Source organism: Platalea leucorodia, assembly GCF_965183815.1.
Source record: "Platalea leucorodia genome assembly, chromosome: 6".
Classification (NCBI taxonomy): Eukaryota; Metazoa; Chordata; class Aves; order Pelecaniformes; family Threskiornithidae; genus Platalea; species Platalea leucorodia.
This window is the reverse complement of record NC_138828.1, coordinates 25,062,292-25,088,977: the sequence shown is the minus strand read 5'-3', so window position 1 is coordinate 25,088,977 and position 26,686 is coordinate 25,062,292. Positions and strand designations below refer to the sequence as shown.

General features: G+C 42.4%; 1 protein-coding gene across 12 annotated transcripts in view; it reads right to left on the bottom strand.

Moving 5' to 3' along the window:
* Positions 1-7,592, bottom strand: part of ADGRL3 (adhesion G protein-coupled receptor L3) — a gene marked incomplete at both ends in the record, with an annotated part of 327,767 nt that extends 320,175 nt beyond the window's left edge. For all 12 annotated transcript variants that reach the window (XM_082315697.1, XM_082315704.1, XM_082315703.1 and 9 more), the window contains one exon: positions 7,538-7,592. In XM_082315697.1, the coding sequence (XP_082171823.1) occupies positions 7,538-7,592 (55 nt within the window). The remainder of the gene's footprint in view (positions 1-7,537) is intronic.
* Positions 7,593-26,686: the final 19,094 nt, after the last annotated feature.

Here is a 26,686-nt window from a genome sequence, read left to right as displayed (position 1 = left end):
AGTAAAACCTATTCAGAGAGGAAGTCCCTTGGAAGAGCCCACTTTTAATAGCTATTGCTTATTTATTCTGCACCTTGCTATGACAAGGACTAGTCGGGGACAGGGCTGGCTAACAGTGCTTGCTAGCCAGGGACTATTGCAGGAGAGACTCAGCAGGATCAGCGTGGATGAATCCTCCTGAATCCCAGGAGAAAGCCAGGCACTGCCCCAGAGATCCTGTCATCTCAGTGACCAGTGTGCCAAGTACATGGCTGCTCTTCATTAATTTCTTTAAAAGCAATTCATCGGGAAGAGGATTTTATCCTGGTAACCCTTAAGCAAACATTGAGAAAGATTTTTAAGGCATTCATGGCCCTTTTGTTTTTCTTCTCTAGTACCGCCCAAGCCTTCTCTAGTACCACCCAAGCCACTTTCCAGGTTGGCTTATTCTTCCCAACACTCAGCAGAGCAGGCATACCAGCCTGGTCCCTCCAGTGCTCTTCCACACTGCTGCAGACAACCCATCCTCTCTACTCACTCAGCGCTCACTAGGACCAAAACCAAATGTGCCGGCCGTAATAGGAGTGTCTGACGTGCGCATTTGCATAGCCTGAACTGGAAAAAGATTGGAAGGCTCGAGAGACTGGGTGCGAGCTAAGGTTTCCAGATCAAATCAAGACGAGGTCAGGAACAAATAAACCTAGTCATCCTACTTAGCAAATGCTTGGCAGCTGATATGAAAGGAATAGTTAGAGTTAGGTCAGTTTTTTACACAGCAGATGTCTGCACCACAAGACCCATTCATTAGGTAGGGTTAATAACTGCACAAATATAAATTTTCAGGATTCATCAAAACTCCCGATCTCCCAAAGCTACTTACCCCTCTTTGTGACAAGATCTGTGTTGTACTTTTCAATTCTGTTTTTTAAAAAGTAACTTTTCTTAAAGAAGTTCACTAACAAAAACATTTTTATAATCACAGTAAAATATAATGGGAATTAAATTATGGTACAATAATTCACACTTAGCTGCACAGAGGCCATTTGGCCTTCATCTTTGTGCCTGAATGTGCTGGGCGTGAATTACTACACTGTAATTCACATGCTGTCACGTCTTATGGCTTAATTAACGCTACCAAAAAAAAAAAAAAAAAAAAAAAATAATCAGAGTGCACAGAGTTGGTCACTAGAGATCAGAAACCAGTCTTGTCAGGAAATGATTACAAATGAAACAAGCATTGGAGGTTATAGGCCTGCACAGTAACACAACTCCCCCCCTTCCTATTGCTGTGAGCGCAAGCACATTTTCTACTGCTATAGCTCAGAAAGAAACCCACGTGCCATGCTGCTGTATGTCATACATGTTAAGAAGCCTATAGAAAGGATAACTTCCATGCATTAATTTGGGCCCTAGTCACCAGCCTCCTTCTATAGTCCAACTCCTATAGCTCCAGCTTCATTGCAACTAGAGCTGTGCTAATAGCTAAGGATTGCATGTCCCATGGAAAGCGTGCTTTGGTATGAACGGCAAGTGAAAATAGTACAAGATCTTGTTTCCCTCCATAACACAGGAAGATGCTACGAGCAGACACACTTGCCAAACACTGAAGAAAAAAAAAAAAAAACATTATCAGAAAATCCCCTTAAAATCTCCTTCCTTATTTAGTGTGAAATTTAGACATGAAAGAAGTGGGTCCGCACACAGACCTCTGCACTGCTTAATGGCTTAAGTGAGAATTAAATGGTGTATAGAGTCTTTGCGAGGTTGAATTTCACCCTCTACCAGCTTATAGATTGGTCAGTCATCACATGGGGAACTTAATACTCCTGATTTTAGTACACTCCTGCTAATGAAAGCACTGTAGTATATCCATAGAACAGCCACCCCCTTTTATCAGGAAAAGCCTTCCTCAATCACTTGTTCCACTACGGAAAAGGTGGCACAGCTGCAGGTAATACAAATTGCCAAGAAGAGCAAATATTATAAATATTTCAAGGATGATTAATCTTTTAAAACAATGAAGTTAGGCAGAAGCCTTGAAGTCAACTTGGCTATTTCACAACTAATAAAACATGTCTCTTGTATTTCATTTTGACTATATAAAGAGTATTGTAGTAAAAGGCAATTATCCACCATTCACTAGCTAACATAACACTTGTACAAGTATAAAAGAAACACAGTATGTATTTTAAGCAGCGACAGTATTTCCACTGTACTAAAATAGTAGTGAGGCAAATGTTCAGCTCACATTAAACAGCACTCTGTCACCAAGGACCAGCTTGCTAGCATCGTATATTCCCCCAAGAAAGATAATGCTGCTTGCTTTAACAGAATCATTGTCACCAGGCAACTACCAGTGCTGTTCAGTAATAAATATTTCCACTGTTCCCACAGAAACTGGCTCGGCATCAGGACCTGCTAATGCCTAGAGAGATCAGCTTGACCTTTCAGCGCCATCTTCTCACAAAGACGCAGCCCTCCCTCACCACGGTTTTCTCCCAGAAACATCGGGAAGATGGCGCAGAAGCGCAGAGGGTCAGAACAGGACAGCAGATGAGGCTCTTTTCCTTGCAGCGGCGATGACTTGAAAGGACTTCAAATTTCATTTTCTACTCTGCAAATGATAAATTAGTTCAGCACCATCTCGAACTAATTCTCATATGAAGAGACAAGATGGCATCTGTCCCTAAATGCAGGAAGGTCACTTTACAGCTATGCCTCAAATCTGCATAAATAAATTCTTGGAGGCAACTTGGGTTTTGGAAGTTCAGAGTTGGGCCAGCAGCAACTGCCAGTTTGGTGCTGTCAGCTGTCAGTAGTAGGCCTCAAGCTCCATAACAACAGCAGGCTCCAGGACTTGTCAGGCTCTGTCCGAACTAGAAACTATTTTAGCTTGAACTTAGCTCTATCTCCAAAGTTATTTAAGAAACCTTTGCTGCACCTGCAGCTTGCTCTAGGATCAGATGACTCTCATCTAGCCTGTCCTAGCTGTAATAGCAAAACTACTCTAATGTCAAATACCTATTGTCTGTCCTGTAATTTCAGCCACGTTTTTGTTATATTATTGCCTAACTTGTTCTGGCTTCAGTCTTGCTTAGCTTTGGGCAAGCGTGTGGTTCTAGCCCCCCCAAAAAATCACACTGTATATGGAGAAAAAGATTAAGAAAACTAAGTAATCACAGCAATGACTAACTAACCCCACGGATCATCAGGAGGGAACAGTCTGCAACCCATTAACAAATGCAGGGTTAAAACATATGAAAAATAACCTCAAGCAGCTGCAAGACCAAGGAGGAACCAACCCCCACAACTGACACCACACTTTTGCCTAAGCACGAACCGGCATGCTGACAGCTCACTCTCACGACACAACTGCAGCGCGAGACCTCAGCATCAGAGCAAACAGGCAGATCGCCATGCCTGTTCATTTTATTGCATTTGTAACGATCTCCAACAGAAACTGGGCAATTTGGATTATTGCTTTAATCTGAGTAATAATAAGTGTTTGTCCTATTTTGGATTAGACTGTTAAAGCATTAGAGTAACAACAACAAAAAAAATAATCATTCTTCACTACCCATCATGAAATTATGCACACAATAGAATCCTTAAAAAAAAATTTCAAATAAATAATAATAAAACAATCTGATGGGATGATAAAGATCTTTCTTTGCATTCAATAGGCCTTCAGCTCTTTTCCAAAACCTAAAATAAGTTACTTGTTTGGAGACATGCAAAACTTCACCCCACAACGATCACTATGGTATGCTTCCTATCCCGCTCTTAACAGCGTGCAGTTCTGAATGCTTTTATTTCTATTATTATTTTTGTCCAGCAGTCTGGAAGTTTTAAATCTCTACTCTCAGCCACACATGAGCATGACAGCAATGTGACAAAGCAGGTGTACATCTCTCCAGGCTTGCAAACTGAGCTGCTGCCGGTCATGTCCGTCTCATTTCGGGTGAACTTTGACGGTGTTCATTTGTGGGTAAAGAGCTTTGTTTGGGGTCAAGGGAAGGAAGGCTGAGGAAGATGAGAACAGCTGCTCATTCCAGAAAATGCCTCTGGGAAATCCACCTGTTACAGGCAAAGAGGATCAGTTTGCTCAGGTGTACATGGGGGGATGCAAGCCAAGGAGCACTTTCCTGGGGGTCCAGGCCTTTAGATGCTTTGGGAAAAGCTTCCAAACAGGGGCAAAAAGGAAGCAGGGGTGCAAAAGCCCTGTCCATAGCAGAGCCCTTGCAAAGGATGACAAAGCCTTTGTTTTTGTTGTTGTTGCTTCTGATGTGTTTTCTGATTGGTTTTTTTTGTTTATTACTATTACTATTATTATTATTATTATTATTATTATTATTATTATTATTATTTTATTCTCTGGTAGTGTTGCTTTTTATCAGGGCTAATTCTCTAATTTTGTATAACAGCTTTAGTTTTATCCAACATATGGATTTATAGGCTTTGCCGGAGCTTAGAAGAGGGGATAGCTTTCTGGGGGCTTCTACACCAGTCCGAGCTGTGTTGTCTACGCAAGCTGTAAGCTATTTTCCATTCAAGTGAAGGACAACAGTAAAGAAAACATCCACTACTCAAATCTGCTATTATCTCAAGTATTTCACATGGTTTCAGTTTTTTTTGTGAGCTATGATTCAGAGCAGTCTGAGCAAAACTAGACAGTACAGTGCCTGTGCATTTAGGATACAGCAGATTAACATCATCACCGAGAAACTGCAAGGATTCATGACTTTTTCCCTTTTCATTATTTCTACAGCTTATCAACAAGATGACATTGTACCACGGCAGTATCCTGGAAGATTACTTTTCATCTTGCAGAGCACTGAAGTCATACACCCTTTGACTCCACACCTGTCATCACAACCCAAGACACAATATACGCCAAGAAATGAGACAGCTAAAAAAAAAAAAAAAAAAAAAAAAAAGAAAAAAAGTCCCCTCAGAAAAACCCAAAACAAACAAAACAAACAACCAACCCCCAACAAATTTTTGCCATCACTGGCCTAAGAAATCTGTCTATAATGTAGCTACCACTACAGATGAAGGGACTGTGTCAGGAAACTCAAAAAGGGAATGAAATGCGGCGAGGTCAGTCTGTAAAAGCAGTTCGTATCAACTCTGGCAGTCACTACAGGACAGGAGTTGTTCCAGCTGATGAAACAGGAACTCAAATGCTTGAGTCCTGTTAAACATAAAATATGAAAGCTTTCTGCATGCAGTGAAAGGGGATTATTAAAGTGGGGGGGGGGGGGAGCAGGGCTTCACTGGACTATTTTTATATGCAAGGTGAGACTGTGGCATGTGTTTAAACACACATATACTGTCTTCAGGTTAGCAGGAACCTCTGCATTGATACCGGTTTACCATTCACTTTAGGCAACCTTCTGCAGGTGCTTGCAGGGAGAGGGGCAGCAAGGGGGAGCACCTGAAAGCCATCAGATACTCAGTCTCTGATTTCAAAGCTTTGGAAGCCCCATTGGACTATTTATTCCAATCTTCAGTACAACTCTGATTTTTATGCATGTGTCCTTCAGTCCCCATGGGAGACTGGATGGGTTTGACTGCCCAGCGCTAGCTGATACCAAACATACCCATCGAACACCGCATCACACAGCTAAACTGCAATCTTCTCCCTTCGTTTAGTATCAGGAACATACCATCCTTAAACAACCAGACACACGCTCAGTACCTGCTTCCCCCAAGAAAAGCAACAGGCCGAAGTTTTGAGATGGTAGCTGCATCCTGGCCAATCTTAGAGATCAAAACAGGGAGAACCAACCAAGTCCTTTGGCTCAGACCAAAGGTCTTCGCTCTCCACTGTTCAAAGGTGGCTGTGACCCTCTACCACACTTCTACTAGCGATTTATAGGGATGAGATAACACGTGTGTTGGTTAGATGTGTGGTGGTCAGATTTACCACCACTGACTGCTACAAAAACCACAGCAGCCACCCTGTACGTTTACTTTGTAGAAGAACATAAAAGGCAGAAATATTTCCAGGCATCTAGTTTCTGCATCTCTGGTGTTTGCTCATCTGCAGCATACGACTCCTAGGATACTTGTGACATTTTCCTCTACTGCGACTATCAGGCAGGATTTTCCAGCTACATTGGCATTAAGAATTTAAAACAGAACTGCCAGAGGCATATTTAAATTGTTAATTGCTTTAACTGTTAATATTGTTTAATTATAAAGATTTACAAAACATTTAGCATTTAACTTTCCTGGAGAAGAAAGGAGAGCACCTTTCCTAATAGCTCTATCATTCCACTCCAACTGGTTGGCTCAATTTAAATATTCATTCTAATTTTCACATCAGCGAGGAGTTTCGCTTGAAGAACAATAGTACAGATAACCTTTGTGCCCAAAGGTGTTATAAGTGATATGAGCAGACAGGTTGTGCTCTATAAATAGATATGTTCAGCCAATTACACATATTTCATTTTTTAACCTCTTTCTTCACTGTAAAATTTTGCTCTAGTGTCTTAGCACATACACAGTGCGTGTACAGAACAAAAAGTCTGATGAATATTTTAAAAGCAGGGGCCCACAGCCTACATACAGGGAGTCATGTTATTTACAAACATGTTCCCATTGACCTGTAATTAAAATGAGATCCTTGGCAGAGTTCACCTTCCATTTAGGCCTAAGGAAAATCAGGCAGCCAGAGCCAGAGCCAAAGCTCTGCTCTGAGCATTTAGCGACCATCACTGCAAACAGGAGCTCCTGAACCCTTCAGCACTTATGAAATCTGGCAACTTACTTCTGGGGCCTACATTTGGGTTTCTTGTATCAAAAAAACCCAACCCCAGGCCTCAAAATCTTACTCCAAAGAATTAAACGTGTCAGACTTCACTTAACATTTTCCTGGCTAATAAAAAGACCAAATTTTTCTGCTAGAGCTCATACATCCCTGCAGCACAGCAGCTGTGCCTGATGCTGTTAGCTCCATTCTCAGATGCAGCCTAGCTGTGCAGCATGGTGCTACACCTAATGACTCCACATTGCTGGGTGGGTTAGACAGCGTGCCAGGCTAAGGCAACTATACTGATTTTTGGTTCTTCTCGGCTCAGAGTCACTGAGATTATGGGAGCCTCCGTCTTTTGGCAGAGCATGGAAACATCCACTGCAATGGTTGAAATTACAGTCTAACTCCTACCCTGGAGCTATGGCTAAAGGGCGACATGCAGCCCCTTACTGAGCAGTATTCACAGAAGAGAAATTAATTTCCATGCAGAGGCCAAGAGAGACAATCCCAGTGACACACAGGCAACAGAATAGGTTTGGGCATGAGAAAAAAAGTCTGCCTTAATGTAGCAGCTAAAATCGGTAACAGAAATCTTTACGTGTGACTAGAGTTCTTTGTTTCAGGACTTAACTAGTCATAATATAGCCTGGGAATTTAAAGACCTGGGGTGGAAGTGGGGAGAGAAATCAACATCCTGGAAAAAAACACACCATTAGGTAAAAGATGGAGGCAAAATCCTTGCTATTTTCTATTCTCTCTTCTCTTCTGACAGGCAAATTTACACCATCTCTCACTCACCATGGGCTAACGGTGTTAAGAGCATTGTGAAGAACAGCAGCTGTGATGACCACATGACTGTGAAGGAGGGCTTGAAAGTATCCCAGCAAACGAGGGTTCAAACAAAACAAGGTGAGCGTCCTCCTGCACTTGCTTCCAACACTTCAACTGTTGGCCTTCAATTCACATCCGAAAAGGGGAAAAAAACAATCAAAAATAATAATAATAAAAAAAAAAAATCCCACAGCCAGTATCCAGAGTCTGAGACCTACAAATGAGAAAGGAAAAAAAAATGCAGTTAGTAAAACAATAAGATAGGTGTTTTCAATCAAGTCTCGCTGTGTTTCTTTGCTGCCAACAGCTGTAAAGGCAAACGCGTCTCCGCCTCCCCTGCCCTTCAGATGTATGCACATTCCTATGCACAATAGGAATTAAAACTTGTCCCTGTGCAGAGAGACAGTTTGTGCATCACTAATGCTCTGCTTCCTCTCTCAAAACAGGGCTCAAGACAGCAGTTTTGAACAATGATGCCCACAGGTCCTGAGAGTCCACAGACTTTGAAGTAGACTAGAAAAAAAAGTCCATACATATTGCATCGTATCTTATGGGACTTCTAAAACAGGCTGCAACTGTCCTGAAAATGTTTGGGTGTCTAGAAATCACAAGCCAACAGAAATTCCAGAGCTAAAATGGGTTTAACTGGTGCCTAGGCTCTGTGCTGATCTCTTAAACAGAAAGAAGTTTCCACCCGAGCCACTTCTTTTCCACCCAAAACCCTCAAATACAGGGGGGGCAAAGAGCAAACGCAAGCTCCTGAAAGAGGACACTTGCCAGCATGCTGGCAAGTCAACAAGCTGCCGACAGGAGCGGTCACTTTGCCACTTGGTCTAGGCCATACCTGTGAGCACGCGTGGGAAGCACGGTGCTTTAGGAGAAAATGCAACTCAGTGTTGTGACAGAGCTGCACTCCCTGGCCTGCCTTCCCCCTCCCTTCAAACAGAAACCTTTTTGCAATATATTTAAACACATCCATACCAGCCTGGTTGGTCCCAGTGTAAGGAATAAGACACCCAGACAACAATCCTGCTTTCTCTTTAACCTCCTGCACAGTATCTAATGCAGGTGGACACGCTGGCCAAATATAATCTATGCGGACATCTGCTACGTGTCCTGAACAACTCAGGCAGAAACTGAGCCCAGTGCTTCCTCAGGTAGTGGGCATTGCACTCTTCTCTTCTGCTAAGACCTTCACTCCCTTTTGCATTTCTCCCATGGCTCTGCTATTGAGGCTGACACCAAGATACCAGGCAGTGGGATCAGTAATATGGTTTGGGAGTATGTCTGCCAACGGTATGCCTAAAAGCCTCTTTATTGCCCCATTTGACATGTCCTGTAGGGCTTTTAATCACTGAATCTGAACCAGGCTTTGAACCCAAGCAGAGCCCAAAAGTCACCCTTCCCCTATAGCTATCTTCTGTGGTGACTGCCAGGGACTCAGTCACTCACTCCTAGTCGAGCTCCAGTTATTCATCATGGGATTAAAAATAATGGTCTCGTCCATCCCACACACTTACAGGAAAGCACAGGGCAATCTCAATCCACGCTTGAATAGAAACATTCGCTCATTTATTTGGACAAAGTATTCCAGCTTCCCATCGTTTTAATCTCTCAAGAAGGGGCTAGATGGCCACAGTGACTCAAACTTGGCAGGAAAAAAACAACTATACAGAGTTAAACCATGGCATCAGTTTGAGACTTAGCTCCCCACTGACTTTGAAATGATGATAAAATATGAGGAATTGAAAAGTACTTTGCATATCTGTTTTGAACTCCCTAGACTCTGCAGCCTTCACAGCACTGGTCTAATTAAAAATCTCTCCAAAAATCTCTGATCAACAGAAGTTATTCTTCTCTGAGCAAAGAAGCTGGTTTTGCCAACTTTTATTCTTACCCAAAACGCAGTCTGAGCCAAAAAGCTATATGAAAAACTGTGCTGCATGCCACTGTGATGTGGGTATATTTCTGAAACTCCAGCATGACAAAGTGGCCTTTGTTTTGCCTCCTATCTTTGCTGATCAACTAAATCAAACCCCACATTGTTCAGAACCAAAGACTATAAGGAAGCTGCATTTTTTTCTGATAAAATATATCTGCTTGCACTGCCAAGATTTTATTCTCCCACTGTACTCTCCTCCCCAGTCTATCCCTGCAATTTGTTCACTCAAATGTAGCATTTAGTTTCCAAAGCTTTTTCTCAGCTCTGTAACTGGGGTGACTAAAAAGCCCAAGGTCAATATGCAGTCAAGTGGCTTCTTTATAGACATCCTAGAAATTAAAACTTTGCTTGAGCTGGGACTAATCAGAATGGTCACTGATAATATTTAAAGCCTGTTTTCTGAAGGGGGACAAGACTCATGAATATTTTAAATCATACATTCTAAACAGCGATCAAGTTTTCCATTTATATTTTAGGAGGGTACCAGTACACATCAAACTACACCACTGGCCATTATTTATGCATGTTTTTTCCTACAGCATCGTCTGTAAAGTTTTAAAAGTGAGAAGCCTTTTGTGCTACAACATTTGCAAAGGTGTACAGAGATGAGGGAAAGCTACCCAAGCGCAGGTACACTTCCCTAAAGCAAAAGCTCAGCCAGGCAGTGAAGGAGTGGAGGTTTGTTTTCTGATTTTTATTTGTTTAAGCTGAATCAAGTTCTGGATAACCTGAATCTGTTAGAAAGAGATAACATTATGGTACAGTAAAAGGTTTTTGGGTGTAAACCGAAGAAGTCACAAATTAATTGTGCTACCTGTCCCAGAGAAGGGATAATTGTCAACAAATTATTTACACAGTCGACTTTAAAATTGTTTTTATCTGTCTATACATTCCTGCATGATAGGATTCAAAAATTTTTTTTCTATGGTCTCATGGGCTGGGGCTGAATGAGCAAAAGGATTCACCTGCTCTCTGCAGAATGCAAACACTAATTTTGGGAACTAATGTCGTGCAACCACCAGAACTGCAAATAAATGTTTTATCCTACTGGAAAGAGCATTATCCAGTCACAAAGCTCCTGTGCAAAACAGATGATAGGAGTAGCTCAGCATCATGCATCATTTACTCCGGTTGTAAATCTGGCCCAATATTCCCAGCCCTACTTTCCTTCCTGCCAGAGTAGAACAAGCCAGGGACACGGCCTGTCAGGTTGTGTCTGCACACCCTGGCTGGCACAACCTTGCCCTTAAGCTTGCTCCTACAAAGACTTCAACCCCTTAGGCTTAAACTCATGCACAAATCTTAACAAATCCATAACGTGTCTAGAGAAATGCCAAAGCTGTTTAGCAATATGGGGCACCGCTATATTAACCAAACACATTGTAGTGCTACAAAATTCTGGGTGGTTTTGTATTTCATGTAATCAAATAATCATAGTGTGTTTGTGAACTGGATATCTGCAGGGGAACAGCTAGATAGGGAACGAGTGGAGCAACCCTTTTCCTTAATGGTCACGCAACCCCGCTCAAGCAGCATTATGAGATGAAGAAAGAGGCCTGCAAAACAAAATTTACTTAATCTTTGGATTACTTCCAGGTAAAGTACAGCCAAAGAGAGAAACTAGAGCACGTATCTGTGAACTGTTCAGTGCAGAGTGTTATATTTATTGATGCAAGAAGGGGATATACCATCACAGTGAAAAATTTAAGGGCTACACTTGACCTAAGGGGTTTGGACTTGAATCACAAAGACGACGCAGCCTGCATTGATTTGAAGGAAAGTTCTTCTGCTCACTGACCTTTCTGCCCATAGGGCTGCCCCTGACACCCGCACGGTCTGATGTGCTGCCAAGCATCACCCAAACCTGATTTGCATGCTGGCAGTTCCCAAAATCCAACCCAAAGTAGTACTGACAGAATAGGAGAAAGCCGAAGGAAACTAAGGCCTCGTGGTGTAGAGATGAGCAGTGAAGTATTTGTCAAGGTGTCATTCATAAAAGAATATTATAGATACACTGACAAACTCAACATCTACCCAAGTCTGTTCTTCAGCAGTTGATGTCAAGCAGCACATGGGGCATTTTCTGAGCTCATCTGTCGATGGTCTACAGGGACGGTGAAAAAGAAAAGGAAACCAGTTCATCTGATGAGTGAACAGATAGGCTGAACTCAAAGTAGAATTTAGAGCAGCACAAGCCAAACCTGTCAGAAATTACTTAATTACTGACTTCCTCCAAACATGAGCATTTGTGCCTGCACAAAGCTGGACACTACCCTTCTCACATGGCAAAAGCTGCCTACTTTCCTCAGGTATCTAGCATTTTCTAGACAGTTGGGGTACGGCCACAGGAGGGGCAAGAGTGTTTTACAAGGGGGCTTACTAGCAAAAGCTAGATAGAAATGCCCTGGTTTTCTCATCCAGTTTTACTTGCAGCAATTTTCTCCCCACCCCTGAAAATGTGCATAGTAAAACTAGCTTAAACAAATCAGTGATGCAAAGATTACTTTATATTTCTTAATAGAAAAGATTCCTGCACTTATCTCCTCCTTTGGCAGAAGTTGCTTACTAAGTAGAAAATAAGTGTGATGTTTCAGACAAATACTGAATAAATCCACTATTTACAAGGGAAAAAGTTTGGAAGTAATTAAACCCCTTGAAGCTGATGGGCCAAGCTGGAACCACGGATGTAATTCCGCATTCTCAGCATCTGCTACTTGAGACAATTTATTCCAGACAACATTTTCAGAATTTCACGGAGAAGAGAGGGAAGAGAAATAACCCCAGCAAGGAAAAAGATAACATGCAATCTCTGCAAAAGTAACTTAACTGCAATTTAATGTTAGAAAATTTCTTTTAAGTAAAAGAATGACCTGTATTTCCACTCCCATTATGAATGGCTAAACAAAAGAATTGTGGCAATGCCTTTGGTCATGAGTTGCCTGAAAAACACATTTTTTTGTTTATTTTTTGCAACATTACTAAAAAAGAAAAGTTTTGCCCCTCCCACCTTTTTCCACTTTTACCCTATTTCAAATCCATTTCCCTGTCAGGTACTCAGGATGCGGCTCCGTGGTCCCTTTGCGGTGGCAGCAAGACAACCTGCCATGTAAAAGGTCACACAGACATTACTGACGGTATAACGCAGGGGCAGCAAGGCAGGAGCAGGCTGCACTCCTGGCATTTCAGTGGAACCACATGCACTTTCACTCCTAGCCACTCACTGAAGTTACCACTACAGGGACATGGTTATTTATGGGCAGATTTTTCCATGAGTATTTTTAAGAAGTCAGGAACATGTTTCTGAGACACATAAACTGAATTGCCTGTAAACTTTTATCTGTGTCTGCATTTAGCCCAGGAGAAGGTTCATCCTATACTGCAAATGCTCATAAAGTCAGAGTTCTCACAGAGTTCAGGAAAACTGGCTTTTGTTTCTCAAAATATCAAGTGGCAGCCATGGCTTTTGACTCTTCATTTCAGGTTTTAAGTTTGCTAGATGTGATGCACTGCGAGAGACCCGGTGAGCCTTCCTAGGGTGAGTGGACTCACCAGCTTGTGGTTCAACCTGCTCACATCTATGTCCTCTTTCTGTACCGCAGACCCTGCTCCCGTTCTCTCTCACATCTCTACTGGGGCTGTGAACTCGGAAGGAAACTCCTCAACCCTGTCACCCCATATGCACAAAACTACAAGGTATTTCCAAGTCCCTATTTCCAAGCAAGGTTTAAAACAAGCACTTGCACCTCTGCCCCTAATTGCACATTCCTGTATATTAACGTTCATTTCACCCACACTGTTTGAATACCCTAAGACCATTCTACCCTTTACTCCTCATTTATATCTTACATAGCACTCTGAGAAGTAATTTTAAATACCTTAAAAGCAAGCAACAACGGCAACAATGTGTAATAAGTTTGCATTCACCCTAGGTTCTCAGGTATCACAGCAGTGCTACTTACGCTCCCCCGAGAGGAGCAGCCGAGGCAGCAAGGAACCGCTGTCAGCTCAAACCAAGCCTCATCAACCACCTGTTTAGGCTATAATTCAAAGTGACAAAGAACTCTTTAGATGTACTACGGGATTCGCTGCAAAATAACTCTGAAGTGTTAACTGAGTTAATTCATTTCAGATTAATCAAGCCTTTGGTAGGGGCACACCTGAATACAGACCAGCTGAATATAGTAGCCTTTTTTTCCTGTGTAGGTGAAATGGAGGCTTTTGTGCTTTTCCAAAGGTCAAAAGGGGAACTTAAGCTATCAGCTGCTTGTTGGTTTTTCCATTCAATCCAGGATCAAAGCAATTTCAGCAGAAAATGATAACTAAACTAAAAGTGAAGCTACTCACACATCTTGCGACTTCACAAGGACAGAGAGAAGAGTCTTGGAAACATGGTCCAGAAGTTTAGAAAGATTGTACCTCATTGTACACATGAATATCACAGCTACTGAATGCTCCAGCCTTTCTTTTAAGCACCTCCTGGTTATCCTTGGCAATATACTTCATTACAGATTTAAGAGAGGAAGGTACATCATTCACAAGGTCCCTGCATGTATGCAAATATATGATTAACACATGCAAAATTTCAAAAGGTGCAGGGTGTCATCTGAGAAAGTCGTAAAATAGGCAAGCGTTTGTATTGCATTACCACCCCTAGATCAGCGGGCTTTCTGAAAACCGATCAGGAAAAACTTGGTACTCTCACTGGTTAAGCACCACCTGCTAAAGCAGCTCACAACTGGCACGAAGCAAATTAGCCCCTCCACCACTCCAAACCCCATCAGGGGAAAAAACCCTACATGTCTTGAGAAAAGCTATGCAGCTCTTCACACAAGCTGCACAGCACCATAAACTTCTCATCACCTGAAACAATCCTATTTCATCATCGTATACAGCAATTATTACAACAATGTTCTTCAGACTTTTGGGGAGGTGTTAAGATCCTTCTCGAAAATTTATTATAGCTACGCAATATGCCATCTTTCTCAAATGTTTTAGTTTGTAGCACATCTTTATAGAGGGAAAATAATACATAGGCAAGCACTCCCTCACAGTATTGCCAACAGTTATGATTTCATTGCGAAACTCTCAGTATGTGGCAGCTTCTTGCAATAATGAAAATTTCAGCTTTCTTTTCAAGTAAATTTCTCCTTACAGAGAAAAGCTGAAAAATAGGACCCAAATGCAGCTCAGAGACTTACTAAGCCAGTGGTAAATAAACATAACTCAACATATTTATTTGATTTGAAATTCATATGACTTTTAATCAAATCTCGTAATTTTTTCTGTGAATGATTCATGATGTTGAAAGTCTGGGTTTGACAATACTCTCGTAATGCTTATTTGCACTCCACAGAGCCTTTGGCAATTATTCTGTGACAAATAAAACATATGTGGTGCGCGCATTGAAAATGGAGACAAGCTTATCACCAGGGTCAGCATAATTTTAACTTCCCTTTGCTACCATTAGCAAACCTTATATTTTGAGGCATCACCTCTCCCATACATACCAGCCCCATTTATTCAAGTGTGTTACCACAGCTGTATTTGTGACGGCACAGGCTCTGCACTGGCTCTTGCTTTAACCTGAGGAAGTGACAGCCTCCAAGGAGAAAATCAGCCAAAGGAAATGACAGAAAATTCCAGAAGAGTTCAAAACAGCACATCAAGTGAAATGTGATATTGGGACCAGAGGAGGAATACTCCTAAATGCCTCTGGATGCAGCCTTTAAAATAATTTTCAATATTCATTTATCCACCATATCTCTCCCTTCCTGCTGTGTCTTTCATAACACCTCTAATTTTCTTCCTTTCCTCCTCCTAGCAGGAAAGGACCTCTTTAACTTACATTGCCCAGAATTGTCCAGCAGCTGCAGATATAGAGGGAGAGAAGAGTTTAGTGCCATTTGCCATCACAGCAAGAGTGGGTTTTGGGGGTGGGTTTTCTTCCTGGGGAGCGTTGAGGAATGCAGGTAGGGGCCGTTTCTCGTTTGCCTGCAGCTCATCAGGAGGCAGCCCAAAGCCTGTATGGGTGGGCTCCATCTCCCCGTACATCAGCCACAAACAGAAGGATGGTGTACAGGCTTTCCGAGCTGTTTGCTCCCCAAAAGTGGCATATGCCAGAGAAGAATCTTACTGGCAAAGATGATAGTGAACTCTTTTTTTTGTGGGCCCTGCAATTCAGAAAAGGGGGAAAGGGACGACCTTATGTCTACCTCCTGGCACACTCCTTTACCGCCCAGGTGGCCCCACAGCTCTTTGGATATGAAGGTTAAACAGCAAAGTTAGACCAACAGCTACAGAGAATTGAGCACTGCTGAGCTGAAGCAGAAAGCCTGGCCTCTACTATAGCTTGTTTCACAGGGCCCGCAGCAGCAGGCACCTGACAGACAGCAACGCATGAACCAAAATACTAGGGTCGCAACTGCATTTGTTGTAGGCAGCAGTACTTTTGACAATGCTGGATTTCCTCAGCCTTTGACTTACTCCAGCTCCAAGTCACTACTCGCATGTATAACTACATCCAGTAATAAAAAAAAGGGAGAGAGTACCATTTGACAGAGCAATTGCAGTGAAAACAGCAGCAAAGCTGTGATGTATTTCCTATCTGTAAAACGTGTCTCCAGTGCCTTTTTATTCTGCTCTTGCTTACTATTCCTTTCTCAAACGGATGGTAACAGATATTACTTGTTTTGCACTAAGAAAATGTAATTTCCTTCACTTTTTGTGCTGATTAGGAAATTAACAGGCAGTATAAGCAAGGTTCATTGCTTTTCCCATTTGAAATGTACTGCTTTTGAAAGAATTAGAGTAACAACAAGAGATCACCTATACACACAACTCTATGCAGACATGCACACTATCAAATGAAACAAAAGTCACTGGCAAATGAGATTAATGGCAAAAGCCAGGTGAATAACACACTTTTGCAAGAAAGTTATCTAGGAAAAAGTTAAGTTTAATTGTCTTTCAGATCTGTTATGATGTAATAAATGTCTATTATGTTTAGCGGCAAATTGGGTTTTAATAATCATTGCTGGTTTTGGCTGGTGGTTAACACGTAGTTTAAATGTAAACCAGATTTATTTTTGACACCAAGATGACTTTCTCGCACGACTCTCCTTGATTTAACCTCTTCACACCCCACAAGACATTTAATATAATTTTATTTCTAATAGACTGTGAGCCAATAGGATCATATTTGCTACTACTGATGTTTTCAATGAGAAATAAAATCAATGAGGTTTATGCTGAAGGTAAGTGTAAGTGATTAGTTAAGTGTAAGTGACTTGGAAAAATATTAGGAGGGTTACATTATTCAACCAAATGATGCAAAGTAAGAAAGAGTCTGGATAGAAGTAAAATCTATGAAAAACTCCTGACCTTGCTGTGTTGGAGAAATCTTAGCTAGAATTTGTTCTTTTGTGGACACTCTCAATAATGAGTATTAGTAGGTGAGAAACTTTGTCTCATTTTTCGACACAAGCGGTCAACCTTAAGCATTCATACCTACAATTAAAAAAAAAAAATCTTCTTCTTAGACCAGAGACAAAAGAGCAGCCCAGTGGGTTGCTAGGAGAAAAACAAACATCACTTGATGTAGTATAGAAAGAGCAGGCAAGCGAGGCGAAGCCAGTCCATAGACCGACTGGGAAAGCAAGACAGTAACACAGATGCATGCTGCATCATAAAAAACTAAGAGATATGCATGCAGAAGAATAAATGTTGCATCTAAATTTCTAGGTGTGGTATTTTCCAATGAACTATATACACAGGAAAAAGCAATAGGCCAAATAACAGAACAAAAAGTATTTACAGTTCCCCACAGCAAGTGTCTGTGTAGTAATAACAAAGAGCCTGTTTTTCCACATTTTACCATGTTAATGACTTCTGTTGCACATTAATCAAGAGTCCAGCCTCTTTGATCTTTGGACGGGAAAAAAAGAAAGATTTAATTATTGCACTCATTTTCTGCACAGATTACTTTTGTTATTATTTATATTCTGCTAACTGGGGTCACCATCTAACCCAAACCCTAGTTATGAAAGGTCCTGGGCATTCTCATAGTGAAACACAACTTTTCTCCTCCTTCCTCTTTCCTCCCTCATATTAACCAACCAACAAAGAACGGGAGGAAAACACTCTTTTGCAGAGAATAGAGCTGTGGAGAGATAGTGGCTGGTGATTGCCATGCGTGCCCTTCAACTCTGAAACCAAGCTTCAGCCAGTAAGTGGAGTATTTCCAGCTAACTTTGATAACAAGTAGTAAATACTCAACATTTCCTCAATCCCTGCAGAAGCAGCCCTGCCAATGAGAGCAACTAAACCCAGTCCAATCTCTGACAAAAATATTCTCCCCCTCCCCGCCCCAGTAATTTGCAGTTGCCTTAGCTTTGTCCCTCTCCAAAGGAGTACTTTGGAGATCTTTTAGGTTAGTGGTGAACCTAGTCTCTTCCCAAGCTACTACTTCAGCTATGAAGCTCGATTAGCAAACTGGATAGCAAAGCTCCCACTGAACCTTGTGGAAATGAGGTAATATCCTCAGCATCCCTCCTATTGCCTTCACAACGTTGGAGGACAAGACTACAGCCATTCTTGTATAAAACATTGCTAAACCCCTGTCCAGTGAAAATGTGAGGGCTCAGCTGTGCGTGAAGGTACTCTGGTGTCACCCCAAGCCAACAGTCCCCCCGCAAACACAAGCTGACAGACTGCAACTTCTTTGGTCTCCTTCCTAACGAGGAGCATCATACAACTATACACAACAGCGATACGCAATCTGAAGGGGCCACTGTGCTCCAGCTGAAAGTCAATGCTTCTCTTGGTACTACAAAGGAAACATTTTATACTAGAAAGTCTGGATGGATAAAATATTTATATAATACGGATCACATACACTTCTTTTTCCCCTTTTGAAATGAAACAAAGGCCAGATATTTCCAGCTGAAACTACAAGAGGGATCTTAACTAAACAGAACATTTAAACACGGCTGGAATTTTACCAGGAGTTCCCAGCTGAAGCCTCCGCTCTTGCATCGTGACCTAGCGTTGCCAAGATCCATGTAGCGACCAATTCTTCTCCAAAAGGACTGGCCCCCTAATTCTTGCAAAAGGTATTTTTAGAGTCAAAATACTTGCTTTTTGCAAAAGAAATGCTACTAACTCCAATAAGCATGTGTGCTTTTTAAAGGGTACTATAAAGTTTCTAAACAATAAAACGTTTCGGTGGGTGAAAGGCTAAAATTAATTAATTCCTTGAGTGCTTTCTTGCAGAAATTAATTGCGAGGACAATCAGGACAAACGTGCTTTTTAAGAGAATTGTCTTGGGCAGCTGAGTAAGGAATGCGAGACACTTGCCCTGTTTTCATGCCTCATAGCTGAGGATCAGTAGCAAACAGCCAAAAGAGAAAATACACCTGTTTTGAAATTTGCCAATCTAAAATGTGCCTGCCTCGGTAAGCCTCAAATTAAACACATTTCATAATGGCCTATTACATAGTAACAGTCACTAAAAGATCCACAGGAAAACTGAAGGCAGTTCTTACCACTAAAGTCCCAGAAAATGAGGCAGTATCATGTAAGGGGGGGGGGGGGGGCACGGGGGAAGGAGAAAAAAACCCAAACCAAACCCTGAAACTTTCTCAGTGCCTTTTTCCCCAAGTAAACCTACTCCTACTTGACTCCCCCCAAAATTAAGGGATTGAAATTAATCTTTTAGATACATTACCACAGGACCGGAGCAACTGTATTCAACAACAATGCTCTCATTTATAGTTGGGCAAACGGAAGCAATGAATCTCTATAACATTTTTCATTTCTAAGTACACATTGAACTTAAAATAATCAAGAAACAATGTAAACATGTAACTCAGTCACAGGCATCTGGCAAAATCAAATACCATCAAATACAGTCAGACTGAAATGGGATGGCTGTACCACTGAGACTCTTCAATGAACTTAATTACTCAGTTTACTGTTTCCTTAGAAATAATGGAAACAGTCTCATTTCAATATACCCTAGTAGTTGTAAAATTTGCAGTAACACCTTTATGTGTTACACATAGTATGCAAAAGTCCACTTCTGATTTTACTCTTAATGCGGTGCTTCCACCTAGAAAAAGCGAGATGTCTCAGTAGTCGAGGAGAAACATTTAATTGTAAAAATCACATTCAATTCCAAAGAAAAAAATTAAGCACCTCTGGCAACTATAAGGCAAGATAATTAATCTGATGTATGGGCCTGTCTCTTGTGATATTTTGCAAGGGACTCTATAAATACCGAAATGTAGCTATGTTTGACATGCAAGATGAATTTGGGGGGAGGAGGGAGGAGAATTTTGGGATCTCCTGAAATGTTCCCTGTGAAAGGAAGACCACATTTCTCATCTTCTGCAGGAGAGGGTTTCAAAAGCACTGCTCTAATGCTAGCTCGTCTGAGGTCACAGGCAAAATCCCACAACCAATAGACGGCCTTTGAAAACATCACCCTAGCAAGCAGCAAGTAAAACCTTTGTTATTTAAGGTCATAGCTGGACGTGGAACTGCAATAAAGTATTTCATTCAATTATCTGAAAAGCCATTCATGGTAAACAACAAACGACGACTTTTTACTACATCTTTACTTTGACTTATTTTACTGTAAGAGGAGTAAGCACTCTAGTTTATAAAACAAGGGGATAAACGACAAAGAGAAATCAGCCCTAAACATTTTGCTAAAGCAATCACTCCTTTGTTCATTGTTCTCCCTATAAGGGAGGCTCACGAGGGTAAAGCAGGAACACTGGGCTTCAAAAGTAACCAAAATTGGCAAATTGTGCAGAAAGATAGATAGTGTCATTGTTTAGCACTTGGCACCAGTGTGGATCTGAGCAAGCAAGAACACAGATCGCCTGTGATGGGAAATCTATCAGATGTAACAGAGTCAACTGATGGCTAAAAATCTAACATTAAGATCCTTTCATCCACTGCTTACCTTACATTTGCATAAGTTTCACTTCCAAAGCAAAGAGACCCCAAAGAGGCAATGTCTGAATTGAAAGAAAACTATTTCAGCTAAGAGGAAGGTCAAGACCTTATGTTGATCCAAACTGACCATCAGCAAAAAGAGCAATACCTAAAATTAATTTTCTCCAAAGTAACATTTTTCCATTCAGGCTTTTGCCTGGACTGTAATAGAAAGAGGGAGGGGAGACGAGCATGTCTTCTGAGGGCAAGAAGTGGTAGGTTGCTTCCTGGCATCAGTGTCCCTTCCGACAGCACAATTTAACACTGCCTTTACCCAAAGCATACATTCAGTGCAAGTGCAGCCGCTATAATTCAGCAGCATATCATACACAAGCCCGCAGAGCAAGATCCCAGCCAGGGCTGTCTCATTATGGAAGAAAACAGAAATAGCATTCGTAAATTGGATCCGATCACCAGGAACAGTTTAGCATCAAACGCTTCAGAAATCTACGTGTATAAAGCCAAAGCACTACGTGCCTGTAGATTTCAGGCTGTAGATAGCTTTAGGGTGAGAGAGTAGGGAGAGCCCAAGCGAGATAGTTTGCTGTCAGATCTTTATCAAGGATTTTATGCGTGATTTCTTCTTCCTACATTAGGAATTAAAACCACTGATGTGGGGATCGGATCAGCAGAGTGAAGGCGGGGAGGGGGGAATCCTCAAACAAGCACCTTCTCACAGCTTCAGTCACAGCCGGAATGAGACAGCAATGCTCGGCAAAGAGAAGTCCACCAACATCAGAGGTTGGCTCTATGCCCACGAGGACTCTTGTTGAATGCCACAGTCACATACTGACCACAGGCAACAAAAATGCCTTTTCAGGGCAATCAGGTTGGGAAACATCTAGGAATTTCGCTCCCTTTTAAAACTGCCCTTCTTTTTAAAAACCCTCCCATTTTGAGACAAACACGGTCCACTCCAAACACAAGAAAATTAGGTGCTTTTACAAGCCTGAAGTCTTAACAAGCCACACCACCAGACGAGGAAGCAGTTAATCATCTCAGAGGCAAGAAAACCATCCCGGGTTACCCAGCAGCAGAGCTGAATTTCACTCTGAGGCACCAGAGGCCCTTGGCTCACATGACTGGGTACAGCAGGAACTTCTCAACCAACCTGCATGTATCAGGGTTATCCTGGGAAAGTTACCTTCATTTCTTCCTTGAGAATTAGAATTATGTAAACTCTCCTCCAGAACAAAAGATACAGATTTGCTGTTAGCCCAGCATTGCTGATCCAAATGACATTTTTCTGATTTTTTCTGAATTTTATGTTTTCCTGAAAATAATCAAATTATCAATTTCAATATTTTTGAAATGAGTTTTTCCTATTACCCAGTTAGAAATTACTTTTTCTTATAGTGTTTCATTTCATGGCATTTCAGTTTACGAAACTAAGGTGCTGTTAACAGAAAAAGATTTCAGTTGTGTTGAAACATTCTGGCTGATACATGATTTTGATAAAAAAAAAAAAAAGTCAATTTGCTGGAGAAAACAGTACTCCCCGGATTTTTTTTCCTCCTCAAAATTGCCAATAACTTAATTTTCTTTCTATTCAATGGAAAAGATGTGTGTAATGTGATGACTCAGATCACTGTTGCATAAAATGGTCAGACCACTGGGCAGCCTACTATGAGCTGAGAGAACCAGGAGGAATCACCATTCTTCTGCAAATGAAGGCTGGTGCTGGAAGGCCCTCCGTGACCCTGGTTCCCCATCATATTTCTGTTATACTTTCCTCAGCAAAAGGGCAAGTCCTTTCTCCCCCATCCTCCTCCAATGCAAAATCCACATACATTTTTAAGTGCACCTTTTCCTGCTACCAAATATACTTCATCTTACATACCCTTCACCTCTTAAATACCCAGAACCTCCACCCCACTGGGCTCAGTCCCAAACCCACTGCCTTTTTCCCCCAGAAACGCCTCCATGAGTCCAAGCCTTTCAGTACTGTAAGTAAAAACAAGACTGAGAAGTACAGACCAGCCCATCACTGAAAGCTAATGGGTGGAGAGTAGTTAAAAACACAGATCTCCCTAGAATTATATTCTCCTTATTGAGCAATTAGAAGTTAGACACAAGTAAACCAGAACAGCTAGTCAAACAGTGGGTCTGCTCCCTGGCGGCAAACTCACTGGTACCAGCAGTAAGGATGAATGCAACGTCCTCTTTTGTCCATCCCTACCAACTTCAGCATTACTCAGGCAAAAAGGCGGGGAGCAGGGAAGAGAAGAGAGAGAGCGAAGCACGTTCCAGCATCGCCATCCTCAAGTGCCACACAATCAGTTCAAGCACTTTCCTCTGCAAGACTCTCTTGCGTTTCAGCTCCCTCTATATACTTTCGTTTCCCACCTGCCTTGAAACACATTCACTAATGTTTAGCTTTCAAAGAAACGAGGTGTGAGACTGAAGTGTTCTTTCACTGATCTTTCTCTGACCTAATCTAGGTCTTGCTATTCTCATCTACAAATGACTGGTACTGGAGAGGCAGCATCAGAGTCTTCCCTACCATGCATGGTAGCGTTGTCCAAGAGAACACTATAGACCTAAAAAGCTCACGTCAAGAATAATTGGAATTAAAGCTCAGGGTTGTCCGTTAAAAAAAAAAGAAAAAAAAAAAAAAAAAAAGGAGAAGAAAAAAGGGTGAATCGTGAATTAGTTGGCATAGTACTTTTGATCCACAGGACTTGAATGTGCCTTCCTCTCTGCAGCATTACGCTACCTTTCCTTGCAAAATCAGCCAGCACCTTTGATTCATTTCTGAATACTAATCTTCCAGTCAGCAGCAGGATTTTATCCAGTTTAAGTGAAAGTGTCAGCCAGGCTGGTTCACCTTATCTAATGAAGCCATTGTCAGGTATATAATTTCAGGGAATACCTGCAGACCACACTTCAAGACTATGCCAGGACTAAGCCTTCCTCATAGCCCTTCCACGTCTCTACGTCTCATCACTGTAATTTAAATTGGCAAAGTTCCTGTGACATGCAGCGAGCCCCAATCCTTAAAACATGTTCCTCTGCCTTCTTAACCAAAGAGCGTCTGGAAAGGTTTTCCCATATTAAGCAAAAGGACAAAGAGGAGTAATCAGGAACACCACAGTGTGGTTATCAGAGGCAGGACAGAAATGATTGCAGGGATAACCAGCAAAGCAGAAGCTCATCTTCACAAAGCCAATAATTGTGTCTGGGAGGCTGCAATTCCAAAGGCAGTCTGCATGAAAATCACTGTGAAGTGAAAACATGCAACTTGTATCTCTGTGGTGTAAAGCAAAGCTATGCTGTAGCGACAGAAAACTAAATCAATACTGTTCAGGGCCAATATTGGTGAGCCACTAACCAAATGAGCAGGAATGTGAACCTATTGATTCTGTAGAGCTATACTTCCACGCTGTTTTCTTCACCTTCTGAAGCATTTCTATCACCTTGCAAAATGGAAAACTGGAGACTGAAACTCCTAATTAATACTTCCTAAAAACCTGAAGTCACACTTAGATTATTACAAAAAACCCTTGGTAGCATGTTCTGCGTTATACATTTGTCAAAATACTTTACGTTGAGAACAAAAATTGTTTTTTAAATTATTCTGCTGTGGATTTATCAGGCTGAACACTTAGTTATGACAACCTCAGGCAACTCAGCGAGGCTACCTGGATGGGTTTGTGACACGCTCTACCTGACTGACAACTGCTCCTGCCAAGCGCACAGGAGTGCAGACAAAGAACATCACTATGTGGGGACAAAGCCAGGTAAAATTAATGCATGGGTGTATTTTAACATGCATCCAGAGATAGAAAAGCCTGTCAGCTGCTGGAGTCTTCCATGTCCCTATCTTCCTTCCCAGCCAGGTGAAAGGCTTCTGAGGATGCACTTAGCTTCCCCTCCCTCCCTGCTGCTCCCCTGGTCTCAGGGTGAAAACCGGGGCAGGATTAGAAAAGAGCTGGGGGATAAACACATCGGTAAAACAATAAATACCAGCTAGACAGCTACGAAGGTCAGGAGATGTTTAGGAAGATTACAAGTTCAAAGACCACAGCAGCAGCAAGTACTGGCAGATAAAGTGTACTTCTCCTTCTGAAAAATATATGCAAGTTGCATACATATATATTGCACATATATAAAATTGTAAAATTTATAATTTTAATCATTTTTGCTCTTATGTAAAATTATTTTTGAAAAAGACCTGGAACATGAAGGGCTACCTTACATACTCTGCTGCAGAGTGCATCCCCATAGAGTGCTGGGGAGGGCACCTTCAATGTTGTGTCAGATGCCTCCAAGGGTATTTCTTTACCAAGTGTCCTGGTTTCGGCTGGGATGGAGTTAATTTTCTTCCTAGTAGCTGGTATAGTGCTGTGTTTGTATTGGATTTAGTATGAGAATTAACACACTGATGTTTTAGTTGTTGCTAAGTAGTGCTTACACTAGTCAAGGACTTTTCAGCTTCCCATGCTCTGCCAGGTGCGCAAGAAGCTGGGAGGGGGCACAGCCGGGACAGCTGACCCAGACTGGCCAAAGGGCTATTCCATACCATATGGCATCAGGCTCAGTATATAAACTGGGGGGGGGGGGGGGGGGGGGGTTGGCCGGAGGGCAGCGATCGCTGCTCAGGGACAGGCTGGGCATCGGTCGGTGGGTGGTGAGCAGTTGTATCATGCATCACTTGCTTTGTATATTATTATTATTGTATTATTATTATTATTACTACTACTACTATTTTACTTTATTTTGTTTCAATTATTAAACTGTTCTTAATTCAACTCACAAGTTTTCTCACTTCTACCCTTCCAATTCTCTCCCCCATCCCACCGGGGGGTGGGGAGTGAGCAAGCGGCTGTGTGGTGCTTGGTTACTGGCTGGGGTTAAACCACAACAGCAAGCCTGAGATTTGGGGGTCTTGGGCAGAAGCGGCAGCAGTAGGAAGGGGCTGCACAGGTCCCACGCCCCTCCCGAGCAGCATCTTGGGAAGCCCTGCTCAGCATCTGCAGCCACCACCCTGGCCCTGCTCCCTCCCCTCATGGGGGACAGTGTAGAGTCCCTGGTGGGGGCAGCACCACCTCAGAGCACCTGGACTCACTCTTTGGGGCCCACCACCCCCAGGTGGTGTGGGGCCTGCCCCATGGCCTCCTCCCCAGGCCCCACCACCAAGGTCCCTGGGCCTCATGGCAACCCCTGATCCCAAGGCCTCACTTTGATGGCCCCCAAGCAGCAATTCTCCACACCCGCCCCCAGCCCAGGCCCCACAGCGACCCGCTGGCAGGGCCCAGCAGCCCCACAGCATCCGGGCACGATTTCTCCAGCAGCCCCATCCCACGCCCACAGCACAAAACAGTCGTCATCACTGGTGGCCCTCCACAGAAACCAGTGCCGAGGCTCCCCGCCACCCAGGAGAGGAGACGCAGGTCCCTAATGCTGCTTTCAGACCCCAATCCAGGACGTATTAGGCATAGCAAGAGGCCATTAAATTGCTAACACAGCTTTGAGGCCAGGCAGGCAGGAATAATGGTTTGTAGAAGACTCGTTATCTCAGATAGAGTGCCTTGAAGCCTTCGGGGAGCCCTGAAGTGTCCCAGCGGGCCAAAAAGCGTGGTGAGAACATGGCTGCCGTCCTTCACCGGGTGAAGAGGTCAGGCTGCGTTTAAGAAGTCAACCAACACCTACAGAAGTACTCTAGAAACAGCGCAGCCTTCGCAAAAGGTAGCCCAAGGTCTACAACGCTTCCCCCTCTCCTCCAAAATAATCAGATTTTAAACATACCCTTCAGAGAAACGGTTCAGCCATTAACAGTAACTGTTTCTTATGTGCATCAGTAAAAGATGTAGTGCTACAGAGACTAAATGGGACTTACAGAAAAGAAGCCATAAATCTTTGTCAGCCTCTCAGAAATGAACACTTAATACAACTGGCTTGGAGTACTTCACTTCTCGCTCAGCTGAGGTACCAATTATGGTACCACTATGATAAATTTTAATCACTGTTGTTAATGGCTCCCCCAATTTATTCTATCCCCTCTCTGCACTAATGAGCTGTGCTCAAAGTCTCATGATTCAAATACTTCCCCCTCCCAGCTGAATAAAGCAATCTTTTGGATTTCAACCTGTAATACTGCTGACCTATTCAAAGACATATGAAAGGACTCCAGACATTTAGACATACAGAAAGTCTGGGTCAGAAAGTACAG